This window comes from Schistocerca americana, chromosome 4, assembly GCF_021461395.2.
Source record: "Schistocerca americana isolate TAMUIC-IGC-003095 chromosome 4, iqSchAmer2.1, whole genome shotgun sequence".
NCBI classification, from domain to species: domain Eukaryota; kingdom Metazoa; phylum Arthropoda; class Insecta; order Orthoptera; family Acrididae; genus Schistocerca; species Schistocerca americana.
In genome coordinates, this window is record NC_060122.1 from 362,156,531 (window position 1) to 362,179,128 (window position 22,598).

A 22,598-nucleotide genomic window follows, 5' to 3' on the forward strand; every position below is an offset into this window, starting at 1 on the left:
CACCTGGGATCTGCAGAAGGCACATTAGCATGTTTCTTTCTCTTTGTAAATACTTACGTATTCTTGTTTTTCTGACATGTTCTACATCCTGGATGATCTCCTCACTACGAAGCCATTGGAATGAAAGGTACATCTACTAATCTAATATAAACTTTAAAGTACAAGCTTTTTTTTATGTTTTTAGGGCACAAAACTGCTACAGTCATAAGCGCCCATTCTGTGACTTAGGGAAGTGTGTGTGTGTGTGTGTGTGTGTGTGTGTATATAAAAATGGGCAGGTAGCAGAGTAAAATATGGGCACTGAAGTAAAAGGTATCTCACCATCCACCAGTTGAGAGCAGTAGGGACAAAGTGGGGGAGGATCGCCACTTAAAAGATGTCGATGGCTAAAAAGGCAATGCCCTATCCAGAGTCTAGTTAAAATTACCTCCTCATGACGACAAGTTCGGGAGGAAGAGGTCCAAGCACAGGGAAGAGGTTTCATGTCCCACAATTTATTATCGGGAAGTGTAGACCAATGTGCTTGCCATAAAAGAGCAACACGACGAAATAAAACACTCTGTAGATCAGCAAAGGGAACCCTGCAAACCGCAGGCTGAGGAGGAGAGACTACAGCCTTGGAGGCTATATCGGCTGCCTCGTTTCCATGGATACCAATGTGTCCTGGGATCCAGAGGAATGCCACAGAGATGCCCCCCAAGTGGAGCAAGTGGAGGCAGTCCTGAATCCGGTAGACCAGAGGATGGACAGGATAAAGAGCTTGGAGGCTGAGGAGAGAGCTAAGCGAATCTGAGCGTATAATATACTGTGTCCGCTTATGGCGACGGATGTATTGGAGAGCCTGGAGAACGGCGTAAAGCTCCGCAGTAAAAACCAAACACTGGTCGGGAAGCCGAAATCTATTACGAGTGTTGCCAACAATACAAGCACTCCCAACAACAAATGAGGTTTTTGACCCGTCAGTGTAAATAAAGGTGGCATCCTCCATTTGTGCGCATAGAGCAGCAAATGCCTGATGATAAACATGAGAAAGGGTATAATCCTTGGGAAGCTGACAAGTCACGGAGCAGGCAGGTCCGGGACCGAAGCCAAGGTGGTGCTGTACCCCCAGTTGTCAAGAGCGTTTTAAGAAAGTGGAAGGAAAGAGAACATAGCAGTAGACGGAAGCAGACTCCCGGCGGTGGTAGAGAGGAAGGGCAGTCTGCATGCCCTAAATCCTAGGAGGCGTCGAAAAAAGATCATGGACCGGATGAGCAGGCATGGAAGACAGATGGCTAGCGTAATCTCAGAAGGACAGCTCGCTGATTGGACAGCGGAGATTCAGCAGTCTCAGCTTGAAGGCTTTCCACAGGGCTTGTGTAAAATGCTCCAGATGCTAAACGCAATCTCCACGGTGGTAGACAGAGTCGAGATGCCGAAGAATAGACGGCCAAGCAAAGGAGTAAACTATGCTTCCACAATCCAATTTTGAGCACACTAAGGTGCGATATAAGTGGAGAAGGACCACTCAGTCCGCTCCCCAGGAGGTACCATCTGGAACATGGAGGTTGTTGACAGATCGCAGGCAACGAGCCGAAAGATAGGAAATGTGGGAGGACTAGCACAGTTTTCTGTCAAACATTAGTCCCAAGAATTTAGCGACATCTGCGAATGGAAGGTCGACAGGGCCTAGATGTAGGGAAGGCGGAAGAAACTCCGTACGATGCCAAAAATTTACACAGACTGTCTTACTGGAAGGAAAGCGCAAGCCGGTTTCTATGCTCCAAGAGCAGAGGCGATAGAGACATCCTTGAAGACATCGTTCAAGAATGCTGGTCCGTTGAGAGCTGTAGTAGATCGCAAAATCGTCAAAAAAGAGGTAGCCAGAGACATCAGGAAGGAGACAGTCTATAATTGGTTTTATGGCGATGGCAAACAGTACAACACTTAGCACAGAGCCCTGGGGGACCCTGTTTTCTTGGGAGAAAGTACGGGAGAGAGTAGTGTTCACCCACACTTTAAATGTGCGCTCTGCCATAAATTCACAAATAAAAAGGTGTAGCTGACCTCAAAAGCCCCAAGAGAACAGTGTGAGGAGGATGCCTGTCTTCCAACAGGTATCGTATGCTCACTCCAGATCAAAAAATATTGCTACCGTTTGGCGTTTCCTGAGAAAATTGTTCATGATGTAACTGGAGAGAGCAACAAGATGGTCAACTGCAGAACGATGCTTTCAACCGCATTGGGCAGGTGTTAAAAGGCTTCGGGACTCCAGCCACCAGGCTAAACGGCAGTTCAACATACGCTCCAAAATCTAACATACACTTCTCCTGAGAGATATGGGGTGATACCTAGAGGGGAGATGTTTGTCCTTTCCAGGTTTTGGAACAGGAACGATGATAGCTTCCCGCCATCTTCTGGGAAAGGTACTGTCGGTCCAAATTCGATTATAAAGGCGAAGGAGGTAACGCATACTATGGTATGATAAATGTAGCAACATTTAGACATGGACACCATCCGGTCCTGGGGCGGAAGAGCGAGAAGAAGAGAGTGCGTGTTGGAGTTTCCTGCATGGAGAAAACAGTATTATAGCTTTCGCTGTTTTGAGAGGAGAAAGCAAGACGTCGCATCTGCGTTGCAAGTTTTTTCGGGAGAAAGGCTGGCGGGTAATTTGAAGAGCTCGAAATCTCAGCAAAGTGTTGACCCAATGAGTTAGAAATTGCAGCTGGGCCCACTAAGGTATCTTGTGCGACAGTGATCCCAGAGATCGAGGAGAAACTAGACGCGCCAGATAACCATCGAATTCGGCTCCAAACTACTGAGGAGGGGGTGAAGGTGTTAAAGGAGATAGTAAAGAAGTCCCAGCTTGCCTTCTTGCTATTGCGGATGACGCGACGGCATCGCGCACGTAACTGCTTATAGTGGATACAGTTGGCCAAAATAGGATGGTGGCGGAAAATGTGAAGAGCACGACTCCGCTCGCATATTGCGTCATGGCATGCCTCGTTCCACCAAGGAACTGGGGAGTGCTGTGCAAATCATAGGTCTGAGGTATTGAACAGTCTGCAGTTGTAAGAATAACTTCTGTAACATGAGTGACCTGATCGTCGACACTAGGAAAGTGACCGTCATCAAATGTCACTAGAGAGGAGAAAAATGTCCAGTCGGCATGGGCAAACTTCCAGCGTCTCGGGCGCGTTCATGGCAGTTGTGACAGCACTCGAAGGACACATGTAAAATGGTCGCTCGAGTGTGCATCAGCAAGAGCAAACCATTCAAAGTGTCTAGCTAGCTGAACAGTACCGACTGAAAGGTCCAAATGAGAGAAATTTGTCATCGAGGCAGACAAAAATGTATGACTACGAAGTCTTTCGTGACAGAGTCCTTGCATAAAAAGTTCTCAGTTTACTTGCCGCGTCTAATTAGGATAAAATGTAGGTTCCCCAGTGTTGAGGCAAACAAGTTCCGCTTGGGGGAAGAGGTCAATCAATAGAGAGCCTCGCGGATAAGGATGCGGAGATCCCCAAAGTGGGTGGCGTGGTGGGCACTAAAGTCCCCAGTCCCCAACCAGCGAATAGGGGAGTTGAAGCTGACCAAGGAGATGAAGGAGATCAGCTCTTGCCATTGGTGTGGACGATGGAATCTATATGGTAAAAAGAGAGAAGGTGTATCCAGTAAGGGAAAGATGGACAGCGACAGCTTGGAAGGAACTGTATAAGGGGATTTGGTGATAATGGATAGTAGCATGGAGAAGAATCGCAAGTCCCCAGTGTGCCATAGTGCCATCAACAGAGGGAGATCAAATTGGACTGGTTGGATATGAGGGAAAACAAAGCAATCGTGGGGACGCAACTTTGTTTCCTGAAGACAGAAGATGACCGGGGAGTAGAATCGTAAGAGAATCGACAATTCATCACGATTGGCCTGAATGACACAGATATTCCACATGAAAATTGACATAGGGTGGACAGAAAAGGGAAAAATCTTACCACGGTTGCTGTCAATTCAATAACTGCTGAGAGCCGGCGGCTGACAGCATGGAACAGCATTCAGCCAAAGACAGAAAATACTGATCCATAGGTTGTTCGGGGGCAGCTCCTGCCACCAGTGATCAGCCGGTTGTTGATCGGCCACCAGCAGTGCGCCTTGGCAACAAGGAAGACGATCGAGGAGCGGTTACCACCGGATGGCACTGTAGATGAGACATTCCATGGCGGAGAAGGAGAGGAACTTTGTTTCTTATGAACCTTCTTGGAAACAGGGCAGTGAGCTGAGGGAGGACTCTATGGTTGTGAAGTCGGGGTATGTAAAAAATCTTCGCGCGTAGGTTCTTTTTTGGAAGTCCAGGTGTCTGATTTTGGAGCTCATGATTTAGCAGGAGCTGATAATGAGTGAGCTGTAGAGTGATAGTGGGGAGGTCGAACGGGCGGTCTTTGTGTTGGCCGACCTGACTACCGCGGCACTAAAGGTGAGATCACAAGCCTGCGTGGCTGCCTCCTTAGTAGGCCGAGGAGATGCAAGGACAGTGCTCTATTTACCTGCTGCGGGCACAATGGGCTTTTGACTAGCAAATAACTTACGAGCAGCAAATGTAGACACCTTTTCCTTCACTCGGATTTCCTGAAGAAGTCGTTCATCTCTGAAAATGGGGCAATCTCTAGAGGAAGCAGCGTGGCCGCCCTTACACTTGATGCAATGAGGGGATGGAGTTGGACAAGCACCCTCAAGGGCATGCTTGCCGCCCGCATCTCGTGGTAGTGCGGTAGCGTTCTCGCTTCCCACGCCCGGGTTACCGGGTTCGATTCCCGGCGGGGTCAGGGATTTTCTCTGCCTCGTGATGGCTGGGTGTTGTGTGCTGTCCTTAGGTTAGTTAGGTTTAAGTGGTTCTAAGTTCTGGGGGACTGATGACCATAGATGTTAAGTCCCATAGTGCTCAGAGCCATTTGAACCATTTTTTGAGCATGCTTGCCACATGTAACGCATTTGTCCGGATTGGAACATGACTGGCTGGTATGATTAAGGCGTTGACACTGATAGCAACGCATAGCGTTGGGGATGTAATGGCGAACTGAAATTATCTCATAGTCCGCTTTAATGTTCAATGGAAGGTGAATTCTGTCAAATGTCAAGAAGATAGTACAGGTTGGTACCAAGTCCTTGTCAGCTCTTTTTATGACTCGATGTACAGCCGTTACACCCTGGTCAGACAGGTAGTTTTGAATGTCCTCGTTGGACACTCCATCAAGTGAGTGTGTATAAATCACCCCACGTGATGAATTTAAAGTGCAATGCGCTTTCACTCGGACAGGGAAGGTGTGTAGTAGTGCAGTTTGCAGCAATTTTTGTGCCTGGAGGGCACTGACTGTTTCTAACAACAAGGTGCCATTTCGTAATCGGGAGCAAGACTTTACAGGACCCGCAATAGCATTGAAATCTTTCTGAATAATGAAAGGGTTGATTGTGGAGAAGTCTTGACCTTCGTCCAACAGAGAAACAACAAGGAACTGTGGCACTGATGGAAGAATTTTCCTTGGCTGAGACTCCTCTAACTTTCGCTTGTGAGCAGAAATTGTAGACGTAGAGGAAACCATTGCAAAAGTATCCCCCATGATTACTGGCGTCTTCGATGACATGCTCCTTCCTCGTGGGGGCCCTCTCTAAGGGCACTCCCACCTTAGGTGATTGTTCACACCTCAGGTCACACCTTCTGAGAAACAGACGGAGGGACCAATCGGCACGTTTGGAAGGTACCAGCTCAGGTAATCACATCTCCCTGGGCCTGGTCGTTACCAGGGGGTACGTATGTGTCCTACCTGTCAACCCGGGGTGGGGAATCACCCATTACCCCGTCACTGGCTACACTTGGGAACGCATGTGTCGGCCTTCAGACACGCACAGGGAGGAAAGAAAGAGAAAGGGAGGCACAAAGAAAAGGAAAGAAGAGAGGTCTCAAATGCCGCAGCAGAGAAGAGTGTAAAGAGAAGAAGCAAGGAAAAGAGAAAGACAAAGGGAGGACAGAGACTTTCCAGCATAGAGAGCAAAGACGAGAGACTATGTCTTACAGTTACAAGTGTCTGCCTCCAGATGTAGGCACGAAACTTACTCCCAAAGAGGGAGAAGGGGAAGGGAAGAGGCGGGGGGAGGGGTGGGGGGCAGAGAGGATGGGCGATGGGAAAGGATGTGGAAAAGGAAGGTATGCAGCCCAGAAAGGAAAGAGAGCCGCACTAGCTCGGGGTCCTGTGCTTGCCGCGCACATATCCACAAAAGAGCTGTTGACCCCCTGGGGGGAAGTACAAGCCAGTTTCACTACTGTCTGTGTTCTCATAAATAACTGAATCAACCATGAATGATAGCCTAATGAGTTACATGCATAAATACAACATTTTTAATGAAGTACAGTTTGGTTTCAGAAGTGGGAGAAGTACAAAATCGGTCATTATGGAATTCACAACTGTGGTTCTTGACGCTGTTTTGGCTGACTGTGGTATAGTCTTTTTCTTAGACTTTTCCAAGGCTTTTGACACCATTGACCATAAAATAGCACTAAACAAGCCAAAAACAATAAGTGTAAGACGAGTGCCAAACAGGTGGTTACACTCTCATGGCCTATCTGGGAAACAGAGTGCAAAAGACAGAGATAGTTCAACGTCTGGTGGCAATATAATTTTAGTAAAACAATTTTCCGACAAACATGTGTGTCCCAAATTGTAGTGTGTTGGCTCCATTTCTGTTCTTAATATATACCAATGACTTTCCAGACAGTATATGACACACAGGAAAAGTTATCTTTGCTGATGACAGCAAAATCATAGTCACTGATAAAACATGAGGACTCCTATCAGAGAAAAAAAATGAAAGTTTCAAGGATGTTTATGAGTGGACAGAATGTAACGTATAAACTGTGAACATAAGAAAACAAACAAGAACAAATACAGGGTGTTTCAAAAATGACTGGTATATTTGAAACGGCAATAAAAACTAAACGAGCAGCGATAGAAATACACCGTTTGTTGCAATATGCTTGGGACAACAGTACATTTTCAGGCAGACAAACTTTCAAAATTACAGTAGTTACAATTTTCAACAACAGATGGCGTTGCAAGTGATCTGAAAGATATAGAAGACAACGCAGTCTGTGGGTGCGCCATTCTGTACGTCATCTTTCTGCTGTAAGCGTGTGCTGTTCACAACGTGCAAGTGTGCTGTAGACAACATGGTTTATTCCTTAGAACAGAGGATTTTTCTGGTGTTGGAATTCCACCGCTTAGAACACAGTGTTGTTGCAACAAGACGAAGTTTTCAACGGAGGTTCAATGTAACCAAAGGAGCGAAAAGCGATACAATAAAGGATCTGTTTGAAAAATTTCAACGGACTGGGAATGTGATGGATGAACGAGCTGGAAAGGTAGGGCGACCGCGTACGGACACCACAGAGGGCAACGCGCAGCTGGTGCAGCAGGTGATCCAACAGCGGCCTCGGGTTTCCGTTCGCCGTGTTGCAGCTGCGGTCCAAATGACGCCAACGTCCACGTATCGTCTCATGCGCCAGAGTTTACACCTCTATCCATACAAAATTCAAACGCGGCAACCCCTCAGCGCCGCTACCATTGCTGCACGAGAGACATTCGCTAACGATATAGTGCACAGGATTGATGGCGGCGATATGCATGTGGGCAGCATTTGGTTTACTGACGAAGCTTATTTTTACCTGGACGGCTTCGTCAATAAACAGAACTGGCGCATATGGGGAACCGAAAAGCCCCATGTTGCAGTCCCATCGTCCCTGCATCCTCAAAAAGTACTGGTCTGGGCCGCCATTTCTTCCAAAGGAATCATTGGCTCATTTTTCAGATCCGAAACGATTACTGCATCACGCTATCTGGACATTCTTCGTGAATTTGTGGCGGTACAAACTGCCTTAGACGACACTGTGAACACCTCGTGGTTTATGCAAGATGGTGCCCGGCCACATCGCACGGCCGACGTCTTTAATTTCCTGAATGAATATTTCGATGATCGTGTGATTGCTTTGGGCTATCCGAAACATACAGGAGGCGGCGTGGATTGGCCTCCCTATTCGCCAGACATGAACCCCTGTGACTTCTTTCTGTGGGGACACTTGAAAGACCAGGTGTACCGCCAGAATCCAGAAACAATTGAACAGCTGAAGCAGTACATCTCATCTGCACGTGAAGCCATTCCGCCAGACACGTTGTCAAAGGTTTCGGGTAATTTCACTCAGAGACTACGCCATATTATTGCTACGCATGGTGGATATGTGGAAAATATCGTACTATAGAGTTTCCCAGACCGCAGTGCCATCTGTTGTTGAAAATTGTAACTACTGTAATTTCAAAAGTTTGTCTGCCTGAAAATATACTGTTGTCCCAAGCATATTGCAACAAACGGTGTATTTCTATCGCTGCTCGTTTAGTTTTTACTGCCGTTTCAAATATACCGGTCATTTTTGAAACACCCTGTAGAAGTGCTGCTGTACTTACACACCACAAAAGTACTCAAAATTACTAAGAGAAGTTATTACAAATCAAGGAACATCTATATTATGTCAGAAACCAGCAATTTGGACAGACTTAAGGGTACAGGGGAAAGCAGTGAAACGAGGGGCAGGAAAACCAACCACAGAACAGGATACCATCACTATTTAATTAAATTTATGAGCTATGAATGATGAGTCACAGGTAGTAAATATGTTTAGTAATAATTTCTTAAATACAGTAGACAATACAGCAACAAACAGATCAATAGAAAAAAATCACAGCAATATGTCGAGAAAGCAACTCTCACACAATTCAGTCACATGAAGGCAACACCAACTTCTCTCTCTGAAATAAAAATAATTATATACTGTCTTGAAAATAAAAGCTCATCTGGATTTGATAGTGTTTCCAGCAGAATACTTAAGATTTGTTCCCAATATAATAAGTACTGTCTTATCTGAGATGTCTAATACATTAGATTAGATTAGATTTACTTTCATTCCAATTGATCCGTAGTGAGGAGGTCCTCCAGGATGTGGAACATGTCAGAAAAACAACAATACATGACAAATATTTAAACTAAAACAAATAAGTTAATGTACCATTCCACAGGTCCCAAGTGGAATGATCGTCATTTTTTAATGAACACTAAGAGTCATTTTACAAATACTATTGCACTGAATTTAAAATAAAAAAGTTTTATATTTATTTATAAGGTAAGAAACATGTAATACAACTACTGTAATACTTATTTACAATGAACACATTACTGCACTGAAATGGTGCAGAAGTTAGATTATACTTACACACACACACACACACACACACACACACACACACACACACAAATTTTCAGTGAACACATTACTGCACTGAAATTGTGCAGAAGTTATGTTGTACTTATATACAAATCAGTTGGTTTTCCTCAGAAATTCATCAATGGAGTAGAAGGAGTTGGCCACCAATAAATCCTTTAGGCTTCTCTTAAACTGAATTTCATTGGTTGTTAAGCTTTTTATGGCTGCTGGCAAGTTATTGAAAATGTGTGTTCCTGAATAATGCACACCTTTTTGTACAAGACTAAGTGACTTTAAATCCTTGTGAAGATTATTCTTATTTCTAGTATTGATTCCATGAATTGAGCTGTTGGTTTGAAAAAGTGATATATTTTTAATGACAAATTTCATTAAGGAATAAATATATTGGGAAGCTGTAGTTAGTATCCCTAGTTCCCTAAACAGGCTTCTGCAGGATGTTCTTGAGTTCACACCACATATAATTCTTACTGCACGTTTTTGTGCCCGGAAAACTTTAGCTTGGCTTGATGAATTACCCCAGAAAATAATCCCATATGACATTATGGAATGAAAGTAAGCATAGTATGCCAGCTTTTTCATTTTTATATCCCCTATGTCTGACAAAATTCGCATTGCAAACAGAGATTTGTTAAGACGCTTCAGCAGTTCTGTGGTGTGCTCCTCCCAGTTGAATTTATTATCAAGCTGTAATCCCAAGAATTTAACACCGTCCACTTCTTCTATCTTCTTGTCATCATATGTTAGACATATACTCTTGGGACACCCCTTACAAGTTCTGAACTGCATGTAGTGTGTTTTTTCAAAGTTTAGTGACAAAGAATTGGCTAGGAACCAGTGATTAATGTCTACAAATATTTTATTGGCTGATCTTTCTAAGACTACACTTGATTTGCTATTTATTGCAATGTTTGTATCATCAGCAAACAAAACAAACTTGGCATCTGGTAATGTTACTGATGAAAGGTCATTGATATACACAAGAAAAAGTAAGGGCCCCAAAATGGAACCTTGTGGGACCCCACATGTAATTAGTTCCCAGTTGGATGATGCCTGATAGCTTGATACATGTCTCTTTCCTAATAACACCCTTTGTTTCCTGCCAGAGATATAAGATTTGAACCATTTTGCAGCATTTCCTGTTACACTATAATATTCTAGTTTACTTAAAAGGATATTGTGATTTACACAGTCAAATGCCTTTGACAGATCACAAAATATACCAGTTGCCTGCAATTTTTTGTCTAATGAATTAAGTACATTTTCACTGTAAGTGTAGATAGCCTTCTCAATATCAGAACCTTTTAGAAATCCAAACTGTGACTTTGACAGTATGTTATTTGAGATAAGATGGTTATAAAGACGACTGTACATTACTTTTTCGAAAATTTTTGAGAATGCTGGCAACAGTGAAATTGGACGGAAATTTGATGCTATTTCTTTATCTCCCTTCTTAAACAGTGGCTTAACTTCAGCATATTTCAGCCATTCGGGAAATATTCCACTGATAAACGACTGGTTACACAGATAGCTTAATATGTTACTTAGCTCAGAATCACATTCTTTAATTAACTTTGTTGATATTTCATCATACCCACTAGATGTTTTTGATTTTAAAGATTTTATGATGGACATTATTTCTGTTGGGGTAGTGAGGGTCAAATTCATATTATGGAAGTTACTTGAAATGTCTGGTCTAAGGTAATCCATAGCAGCATCTACCGAACCTGACAACCCCATCTTTTCAGTAACAGTTATAAAATGTTTGTTAAAAAGTTCTGCAACACTATACACATCTGTCACCAATGCATCATTTACTCTTAATGCTATTTGTTCCTCTTCATGTCTGGTTCTACCGGTCTCCTCCTTCACTATATCCCATATTGTCTTTATTTTGTTATCTGATATGACTATCTTTTCCTTGTAATATATTTGCTTTGACATCCGTATTACAGTCTTTAATATTTTGCAGTATTTCTTATAATGTGCTATAGCATCAACATTGGAAATGTTTCGGATTGACAGATACAGTTTTCTTTTTGTTTTACAAGATACCCCTATTCCTAGAGTAATCCATGGCTTCTTTGTAGACTTTGCTCTAACCTTGGTAAGTTTTGGGGGAAAGCAGTGTTCAAATAAGGTAAGCACTTTATTAGCAAAAATGTTATATTTTTCATTCATGCCATGAGCACTGTAAACATCAGTCCAGTGAATGTCTCTGAGGAGTGTCCTAAAATAATCAATTTTTGGCTTACTGATTACCCTCTTGAGCTCAGATTTAACAGATTTTATATCCTGTTCAGTATTAACATTTAACAGAAGGAACTGCATGTCATGGTCTGAGAGGCCATTGACTATTGGTTTTGTAATATAATTTTGTTCATTTGACTTTTCTATAAAGATACTATCAATGGCTGTTTGTGAGCAAGTGGTTATCCTAGTGGGGAACTTTACTGTGGGAATTAAGTTGAATGATAGTGTTACTAACTCAAATAGGTTCTTATTGGGAGAGTCTTTAAGGAAATCTACATTGAAATCACCAGCAACCACTATTTCTTTGTTTTTGGTTGTTAAATGGGCCAGTACAGCTTCAAGGTGGTTTACAAACAGATTAAAGTTACCTGCAGGTGCTCGATATACACTTAATATTATGAAAGATTTTTTGTGAAAATCTAATTCTGTTGCACATGCTTCCATATGCTGTTCTAGGCAAAATTTATGAATGTCTATGTTCTTAAATTTATGACAGTTCCTGATGAATGTGGCAACTCCTCCTTTCTCAAGGCATTTTTCCAGAGAGATTGAAATATAGTATAGATAAGGTCCTCTATAAGAAGGGTGATAAGAGAGATGTCGATAATTACTGACCTGTTTCACTACAGATATCATTTTGCAAAATTTTTCAATGGGTGATGCATTCTACAATATTATCTTACTTGAGCAACAATAATGTCTCAGTAAATCACAGCTTGGATTTCAGAAGAGTTGCTCAACTGAGAATGCCATTTACACATTCATTCACATAATTTCAGAAGTCTTAAATAACAAAACAGTGCCAAATTTGCCGTTTCTGGGATCTATCTAACAATATTCTCCCAGATAAATTAAGTTTTTATGGTTGAGTGGTACAGCCAATCAATGGATCTCATATCAAACCAAAAAAATGCAGAAATATGTACTTAGTAATTCAACCAATGTCTTAGGGGACATTAATCTGACTGGGAGAAATTATGTATGGCATTCCCCAAGGCTCAATCTTAGGCCCACCATTGTTACTCAAATATGTAAACAAACTTCTGTCTAATATACAACAACCAGAATTTGTTCTTTTTGTGGATTAGTGTTGTAATCAGTCCAAGGAATCCCACATACAGCTACAGGAAAAAAAACGGCAAACAATGTTCTTGAAAGTGTCGTTGTCTGGCTTTCTGTGAACAATCTCACTCACAGTTTTAAAAAGGCACAAATATTCAGTTCTGCACATCTTAAGGTACTACACCAATGATGAGTGTAACACATAGTGAGAAAACAGTAAATAGGGAGGAAACAGTCAAATTTGAAAGTATCCATATTGATGATAATTTAAACTGGAAAAAGTGTAGTGTCACGGAATAGTAAAGAGTTGGAAATGTGGAATATTGTCAAAGTTTCGTGGCCTATGCCGAGAGCCAGAGGCAGTAGGTTAACCAAGAGGGAAGACGATTGCACATGTATTGGAATGTGTCGTCATGCAGGGGACAGTGGCCTGGTTACACACAACAGGCAAGAGAGAATTGCTTAGCAGGCGGGTTTGTGTTAGACAGAGACTTTCGGAGAGTGTAAGACAGAGGTATAGTGTCAGCTGTACTGCATTTCACAACTTCGCGTAAGTCTGCCGTAACAACACGTAACTCTGTCACAAGAACACCTAAGGGGCGAGTACGACAGATAAATCAGCAATATAACTGGAACGAATGCGTTCATTACAAACAAGAATGACGTCAGGACGTCGCTCGTGCTTCCTTTAAATACGCCGGCTTTGATAGCAACAAGGCACTCGCAGTTAGATGTGTACTAGGTTGCTGCGTAGCGCTCAACTCAGTGATCGACATGTTAATCTTTATTAAGGAGATGTTGCAGTAAGGGCGGCCCATCCAGCAGCAGACGTGAGGGGACAGTACCAGCTCTGGTTCTCTCTGCTGCCGCTGTCAATCATCAACCCAGGATTAGCAGACATCGCGGCAGACTCGCTCGCCACCAATGCTGACCACATCAGTGAGCCGTAGTAGAGATCGTGCGGGGCCTAGGCCCTGTGCATCCGCCGTCACAACCGGGTGAGCCGACGACGCTGGGAGACTGCAGCCCATTCTGCCCGTCCACTGCGGACGAGCCACCAGGAGGAGCAGGGAAGAAGACGGGGTGGGATAGAGTACACTCCGCACTACGAGAACGCCTCTCATGCCAACAGCCCTGGGACTCCAACCCAGAGCCTCCTATGCGCAGTTGCCTGCTGTCCGCCGCCGACCCGGTCGGCCAGTCGGGCGTCACCAGCCACACGTCAACTGGAGAGGTCACTGCCCAGCTTCCAGTCCACCATAGGCGACCGGGACCACCGGAGTGCCTACAGACTTGGTGTCATAGGTCCTCGCGCCCACAACCTACGGATTCGTTCCACTTATACTGCTGATTTATCTGTCGTACTCGCCCCTTAGGTGTTCTTGTGACAGAGTTACATGTTGTTACGGCAGACTCATGCGAAGTTGTGAAATGCAGTACAGCTGACGTTATACCTCTGTCTTACACTCTACGAAAGTCTCCGTCTAACATAAACCCGTCCGCAAAGCAATTCCCTCTCGCCTGTTGTGTGTAACCAGGCCACTGCCCCTGCGTGACGACACATGCCAATACATGTGCAATCCTCTTACCTCTCGGCTAACCTACTGCCTCTGGCTCTCGGCATAGGCCACGAAACTTTGACAATATTCCACATTTCCAACTCTTTACTATTCCGCGACACTACAAAAGCACATTTTGGAAATATTAAAACAACTAAGTCACATTTGCACTTAGAATCATTGCAAATCTTGGAGGGAGACAAACAAGCAAGTTGTCATATTTTCATTCAGTAACATCATACAGAATAATGTTCTGAGGTAGTTCACCTTTAAGAAAGAAAGTCTTTGTTGCTAAAAACATGCTGGAAGAATGATATGAGGTGCTCACCCACAATCATCTTGTAGACATCTCTATTAAGGAGGTGGGCACTTTGTGTACTGCTCCACAGTATATTTATTCCCTCATGAAGATTATTATAAATAATTCACTGTAGTTCAAAAAGAACACTAATGTGCTGTCAGAAAGCGAACTTTCCGATCACAAGCCCTTCATTGGAAATAGGCAAAAAACACTCACATGACCACAGTCTCTTTATTTTTTGTAATGTTTGGGGCTAGTTATCTCTGGTGGGACTGACTATAAAAATTTGATTTTTGCCCATTTTGTACACCTACATGTTAGTAAAGTACTGCAAAAATTTCAGCGTTGATGTTCGACTGAACATGAAGTAATCCAATGACTGCTGCTTGACCATTTTTAATTATAAATTAATTTTTATATTCATATTTTACATTTGAATATAATAATTTATATGTTTAAAAATAAATATAAATTTGATTTTTTAAATGTGATTACCCTATCACTGAGAAGTTCAAAACAGTTTTTTAAAAAACTTTATCTTTTTATCGTTACTGAATGGTGGCCATTTTTATTTGTAAGCACAATGCAGTTTTTCAATTGGGAGACATTAGTGTTAACCTTAATATCTCTGCACTGGGTTAAGATAAAACATTGCAACTGACATTACTACTTTCAGAAAAGTCTCCTCTATAACATTGTTTATTGCCCAAAATACCCTAAGTTCAAAAATAACCAGTCAAAATGACATCCAAAGCTCAGTACTGAAAATTTAGAAAATTTACTTCTTAGACCCAAAAATAACAACCAAGAAGTGATTTAACAGAGTTTTTCCCCCCCCTCTCTCTAGTTATCATAGACGACTAGCCTTACATACAAAAATAATACTGACAAAAGTTTCCTTAATTTTTTATGAATTTTTGAAATTCGAAAATCTTTATTTTTTTACAAAGTTTGGGGCTAGTTATCTATGGTGAGAGTGAATATAAAAATATGATTTTTGCACATTTTGTACAGCTATTACTGCAAAAATTTCAACATTGATGTATGACTGCGAACAAAGACTTTAAGCTACAATTTATCTTATGGTTGTTGCTATTTAAATGATTTACTGTTTATTTGAATAACTTTTGTTGTAGCTTATATTTAGTTAACACTATCACCCTATATTTAGCTAGTATTATTTATTTTGATAATAAAACATTAGACAATAGGAGCTTTTGCTTTAGTTCCATGTTTTAAAAAAAAATTTCCATTTATATGTTGGTTTATTCTCAATTACATAGCACATTATTACAATCTTAAAATGATAAAAGTAAAATAATAAACATGTGAATTTTCTCTACTGCTGAGAAGGCTACAGTTTTGTGCACAAGTTTAGTCCTAAAGATAGTGTGTACAGGAGCTCAGTGGGCAGAGTAACAAGTCTGCACAGGAGCCCAGTAGTCAGCGACTAATCAGTACATGATCTGTGTACCCCCACTACACTTACTGAGTGTGGCACTGCTGTAGTCAGATTCGTCAGAAACCTCTGTTAGAGTGGATGCACTTACTTCATTGAGAGAGAGGAATACTTTATGTGCTTTAGTCACAATTTACTTTTAATTCACTAAAATAATTTTAAAATTTAATAATAAATAAATTTGAATGCAATAAAATGGATGAACAGTACACTATTGAACAAATAGCAAGTGAAATGTGTCAAAAAAACAGTTTATGGTTCAGTTTCAAAGAACTTAAAAAATGTTAACAACATTGAGGAAGATAGACAAACTGCTTAAATTATGAGTAAGTTCTTCTGTAGGCCTATCATTAGTTTCTGAGTATCATGAGAAAAAAAAAAATAATTCAAAGCACAATTATGTTTTTGGGAAAAATGCTCTGATCTATTGTTCATAAAAAGTCAATTATTAATGGTTTGAGGGAAACAAAACGAACATTTGTCATTGTTAAGTGTGAGTAAAAGAAGCTTCCCACATGAAACGCAATGTGATTCCTGAAAATTCCCTAAACCCTAATTGCTACTCAAAAATATTTATCATGAATCCAGAAACATAATCATGTAACCTTGTTAATGTCACTTATACGCCTAATGAGCAAACTGGAATTTGCTTGTACTAATTTAGAGGCATCTCTTGCTTCGAAAAATAAGCGGAAAAAGAAAAGCAGCTATTGAAAGCAATGTGCAACAAATTTCACACAACATTCGAAAAGACTTAGACTAATGCTTGAATAATGCACATACCAACAATATTTTTAAAAAATAAGAAAACCTACATCCAGAATCATCCAACACTGAATATTTGATCTTAATCTGTTCTGTGACAACTAAAGAGAAAAAAGTTCAAATCTTAAGTCTGCTCCCTGACTCATGGTTCAAATGGCTCTAAGCACTATGGGACGCAACTTCTGAGATCATCAGTCCCCTAGAACTCAGAACTACTTAAACCTAACTAACCTAAGGACATCACATACATCCATGCCCGAGGCAGGATTCGAACCTGCGACCGTAGCGGTCACGTGGTTCCACACTGTAGCACCTAGAACCGCTTGGCCACTTTTGCCGGCCCTGACTCATGATCAAGAGGAAAAACAGTTCACGAGTTCAACGTTTGTGATCACTTGATTAGACTCACCCAAAAATTTGTGAAGGGCAAGACCTTCTACCAGTTTTAGGAGAGAAGAAAGGAGAAGGTATAAGTGAAGAAACAACTGAAAAGATCCAGCAGTTTTTTGAAGATGATGAAAGCAGTAGAATGTGCCCAGGTAGCACAGACGACAAAAAAAGTTGTTACAAATGGAGTTAAAATGACAAAGCAGAAATTACAAGTGCTTTTACATTTAAATGAACTCAATGTAGCTTCCACAAATGCTCATCCTGAATGCAAAACTGGACGGTCAAAATTTGTGACCTTCGCCCAAGTGGTGTATTTTGGCTGTCTCCTCAGGAACACACTCTGTATGTGTATTTTGCGGGTGCAAAACTCAATGATGTTAACTGCAAAGAGTTACTAGGTTTAATGGTCCATGACCAACAATTATGGCTGCATGATAAGATTGTGTGGTAGATGCGCTGGTAAAGAATCCGCTCTTGAACTGTTTAACGAACCTGAGGAGGAAATACTTGACAATGTTACCTTCAACCAGTGGGTCACAGCCAACAGGGCTCAAATGATAACAGAGGTAAAATCTCAGGAAGAGTACTTTGAATATTTAATTGATAACTTAGGAAATCTCAGAAGCCACCACAATGTTTCTAAAATCCAAAGTAAGGTTCTGAAGAAGAGAGAGAGAAAAAAAAATAGCACAACTTTATGAAACTGAATGCATAGTCCTGCCGAAAAATTTACATTTGTGGTTCGGTAAGAAATACAAGGGTATCATTAGGTCAATGATCAGGCAACAGTGCATCCATTTGATCTGTATTTCAAAAATGAGAAAGATAAAGTTTGCAATTCTTCAATTTTCACTCTAAGCGACTACTTGGAGCACAACACTTCGGTTATCCATGTTTCGAAAGTATGTAACAAATTACATAAAAAAAAGTTGCCCACAGTCAAGAAGCTCATATACTTTTCAGATGAAAGTGATAGCCAATACGAGAACAAAAAGAATTTTTCAAATATTTGCAACCACAATGGAGACATTGCGTCAGAGGCCGAATGGCACTATTTTGCCTATAGCAATGGTAAAAATGCATTTGATGGTGTAGGAGAGACAACAAAATGTGAAGTGGGTAAAGTCAGTCAACGAAGAGCAACCGCAGGCCAGATACTTACAGCAGAGGACACATATGCCTTTTGAAGGACAATATTAAAGGCATCACCTATTTTTTCATCAAGGGAGAAGAGGTTGTTGTTCATATCAAAACAACACTTCAAACCAGATTTGAAGTGTATAGCACTAAATGGACCAAGGCAATTCCACGAATTCCTTGGCATTGCAGAAAATTTAATTCAATTCTATGAACATCAGAAACCCAAATTGACAAGGGCAATTGTTTCAATAAAATTACATCTCTGTATTTAACACTGAATGACATAGTTGGAAGAATAAATAAATCAAACTATGACGAATGTCGTGACAAAACATATGGCCACCAATATAAATGTGTGAAAAGTGAAGTTTCGTTTGGTTACTGAATTGAGGCGCATAATATATTAAATTCTAAGTGTTCTATTTTACATTACAATCAACAGAAATAGCTAATTATGCCACTTTGAAGGAGAGAGGCAAATAAAAAGGTTTCAGTACATTGAAAACAACAAACACTGGTGAAATGTTTACAATCTAATCGTGACGATATATTGCAACATTTTGGATACGAGCTCCTACAGCTAGTGAGGAAACAAGGAACGTTAAACTGCTGGGTATTCAAGATTTTTATATTCACAGGACGCAACAGATACACACTGACAGGCACTTCGTGTTTTTCTTTGTAAAATACAATACGAATATGAATTGTCATTACTGGTTACCAAGCTTAGTCGCTTTTTTGGGATTGAGGCACTTACCAACACTCATTTTTTACTATGCAAACAATGACACTCTTCCAAGTACGAAACTAGGAGGGCAAAATAAATATTTAATCAACACTGCACCAGAACTACTGCGTATGATCTGGAATAAACAAGTAAAACAGGAGGCAGCAACAAGCATAGTGTGGCAGAATCCATAAATTGTGCTATACTCTTCGACTGCGGCTTCTGATGTGGTAGTCACTTGGTAAATGCTTTCAACTTTCCGCAAGCGGCAAACAAGATCACACATTACTCACTCAAAATTCCTGCCATTTTCGGCAAGTGAGTCTACAAAGACGTTCAGACCGTGAGATATCATTGTTTACAAATAAGTATTCTAACCTCCTTGACTGCTTATTGACATATCAATTTTGAAATCAAAGGTATACGAAAGTAAAGCAGCCCATTTTATAATCAACTATTCGCCCGTCGTAATAACTATGCGGCTAATAAAATATTGTTACCATTAGCAAATTTTCTAGTCCCTGGTAATTAATGAGTGAATAAATATCACGAAATTCTGTGAACTTGACACTAAATTAGGGCGCAAGGATTTCAACGATAGTTTTGTTATTAGACTATTTTAGGGGATTTAGTATCTGGCCTGCGTCATGAAATGGCATGACGTAATTGCGACATGGCGTTTAGACAACAACATCAGTGAATTAGTTGACGAGGAATGGGAATTTCTGCTACCAACAGGTATCCGAAAATTCCCAGGCTTTCTCACTAACGCCCCTCCTTGAGAGGCAAGGTTGAGAGTGTTTCCGGTGTGTGCTGTCTGCCGTGTTCGACACAGAACACAATCGCAAAGCCCCCTTTACACCAAAGTGAACATGAGCGAACACAAACGAATGCACATTTGCTAACAACGCGCAGGGATTCGCATGCGCGCGCCAACATTGACTTGTACCTGCGAATAAGCATTTACAATAGAGCGAACGGAAGAGAAAGCATATTACGTGTTTTGTTTTTTGGCGTTGAAACGTTGTCGCCGTAAAGCTGCTTAACTTAATATTCAGCACACCGTGATGGAAAAAAGAAATGTAACTTGGTTTATTTCGTGTGGCTAGAACACTGGTGGTCACGAAAACAAAACGGCGTAGACAAAGAAAAATGTGAATTTTTGAATTATTGCGCAGGTGTGAAAGGAGTGGTGGCTAGGCTCTGATTAATGATCCATCTGCAACCATCGCTTGCTTTATTCCCAAGCGTCACACGCATGTTGATGGACGATTTTTACCTTCTTTTAGCTGCAGCTCAACTGAATATTTCATAGCATGACACGATTCTTAGCAAAAAGTGACACTTACGCCAGCCTCAAATATCTGTTTCGCATATCAAACGCATCTCTTTCCCGAATAATTCCCGAAGTACGACGTGCCATATGTGAAACACTCTTAGATTTTCTAGAGATAAGTGCCAGGGAGATACGGTCATTAAAACCGATTAATTTAATGCAAAACATGCGAAAGACCAACCACATCTTTACGGGAGGGCAAACTATTTTCACTTATTCTCTTCCTGTATTTATATTTTGTAAAATAGTAACTAAACGGTGATATTATGACAGATACCTTGAATGAAAGCTACGAAAATGGTTCTTTCATGTATTTTTATTTTACATTAATCTACGTCATCTGTTTATTTTAATGGCATTTATTGCGCTTACAGAAATTACATGAAACAACATAACTTCCTCTTAGCACTGTCAGCATTTCAGAGTAATTTCTTGCAAATTATTATTATTATTTGAGCATTTTATGACTTGGATCAGAAGTATGCTTCCATCCAACCACTCTCTCACTAAAAAACTAATTAACAACACCAACAACAGTTTGCACACAAAAAAGGCAGCTCATTGCGGCCAAATGAGTGCATTCTGTCTATCATCGAAGCTAGCACGGAAGTGGAGAGGACGCGAACTTTCTTTGACGGTTCGCTCCAAAACGGACACCCAGCGGATCACAAGGATCATAAATGAATGCCATGTACCAAGCAATTACACCAGGGAGAATTCTTGTTCGCATTTGCACATTCACTTGTGTTCTCTTCAGCGTAAAGGGGACTTACATTTCATTCAGCTTGCTAACACGGCGCACTATTCGACGTACAAATATGGAGCTGGCATCAGTGTGGTCTGTGTTATCCTTTGGTTAGTACCAATGGGCTAGTGCACACTCTACCCATAGTTCACTTGCTGCTCCCCTTACACCATAAACTGGTAAGGGCAACTCCCCTATGCTTTGCATCTGTTCATCCATGTAGTTCATTGTGCCTTCGAGACTTCTTCCATGAGTGTGCCTGTTCATTGTCAGTTATTCTGTCTTTGAGACTTCTTCTGTGTGTGTGAGTGTGTGTGTGTGTGTGTGTGTGTGCTCATAGTTGACCATCGTAATTCTGTTGTGTGCATCATCATCACTGTCAACATCTCCACCTCACTACTCCTCCACCCCTGCCACTGCCACCTTTACCCTCGCTGTCCCTGTTGCTGCTGCTGCCACTCCCACCACCGCTGCTATCGCCACCACCGCTGCCACTGCTACTAACTTCGTCACATGTCCATCAATTAGTAACTTCATTTCCAACATGCATTCTCCAACCACTACCATTGTTTACACCTGCCCTTCCCAATCCCCTACAACCATCATTTGGAGCACTTCCACCTTTCATCAGACCTATCACCATCTTCCAGACCTCTCCTCTCTAGGCACGTCACCTTCAGTAGTACCCTCTTCAGATGCAGCACAAGGAACAACATCAACAAGTACAGCACCAATACCCAAACTGCCACCAACGTACATCGCCCCACCAGCGCCATTATCATCGACTCAACCAGATGTTTCTGCAACGGGCTCCTGGGCTGTGGTATCCTCTTCATCCAAACCCCCATCCAAATAATCCCATCCCCTGTTACCACCAGTTGTACCCACCAATCCCTCTTTACCTATAGCCATCAGGAAGACTGCCAAACGCCTCAGTACTGACACTGCTTCCACTATTAATAAAAAAATTGAAACAAATGTAAAGTCCAGACTTAATTACCTACCAGGCCACTCCATCTGGATGTATGACTGAAGAACTTTATATCTTCCTCCTCTCCTGTCCTGATTACAAATTACTCAAATCCAATACCCATCGATATCAGGAAATATAACCCTTCCATACACATCACTCAGATCATCCCTAGAAAAGACTCCATTCTAATCAAATCCCCTGATTCTGAATTCAATCCCTATCAAACCTCGCACCTGTTCCCACACCCGTGCAGACCAAACAATCCCAACCTCTTTGCTACCATCCACCCTCAGCACTGTGATAAAGGGATCAACTCTGATAGAGGAGGCAGAGACTGAGCTCATCTCCCATCTCCTGACCTTGAAGTCCAGAAAGCACTCCATTTCTTTGCCAATTCTGACCAAACCTTCAAAGTTCGTGTCTTCGCTGAATCCTCATCCACTATCAACCACCTTCTCCATGATGGGGCCCTGATCTGCATATGACATTCAAATTCCACATCTTCACTGAATCTCCACTCACCATCGACCACCTGCTCTACTGTGGGGCCCTCATTTACAAACGACAACACACTGTTGAGTCATCCAAATCCTGTT

General features: G+C 41.6%; 1 protein-coding gene across 1 annotated transcript in view; it reads right to left on the minus strand.

The window, feature by feature from the left end:
* LOC124613482 overlaps positions 1 to 19,347 on the minus strand; it is a 307,477-nt gene extending 288,130 nt beyond the window's left edge. Inside the window, exon 1 of the mRNA XM_047142191.1 lies at positions 19,242 to 19,347. Coding sequence (XP_046998147.1) covers positions 19,242 to 19,257 — 16 coding nt within the window. The 5' untranslated portion in view covers positions 19,258 to 19,347. The remainder of the gene's footprint in view (positions 1 to 19,241) is intronic.
* Between the last annotated feature and the right edge of the window lie 3,251 nt (positions 19,348 to 22,598).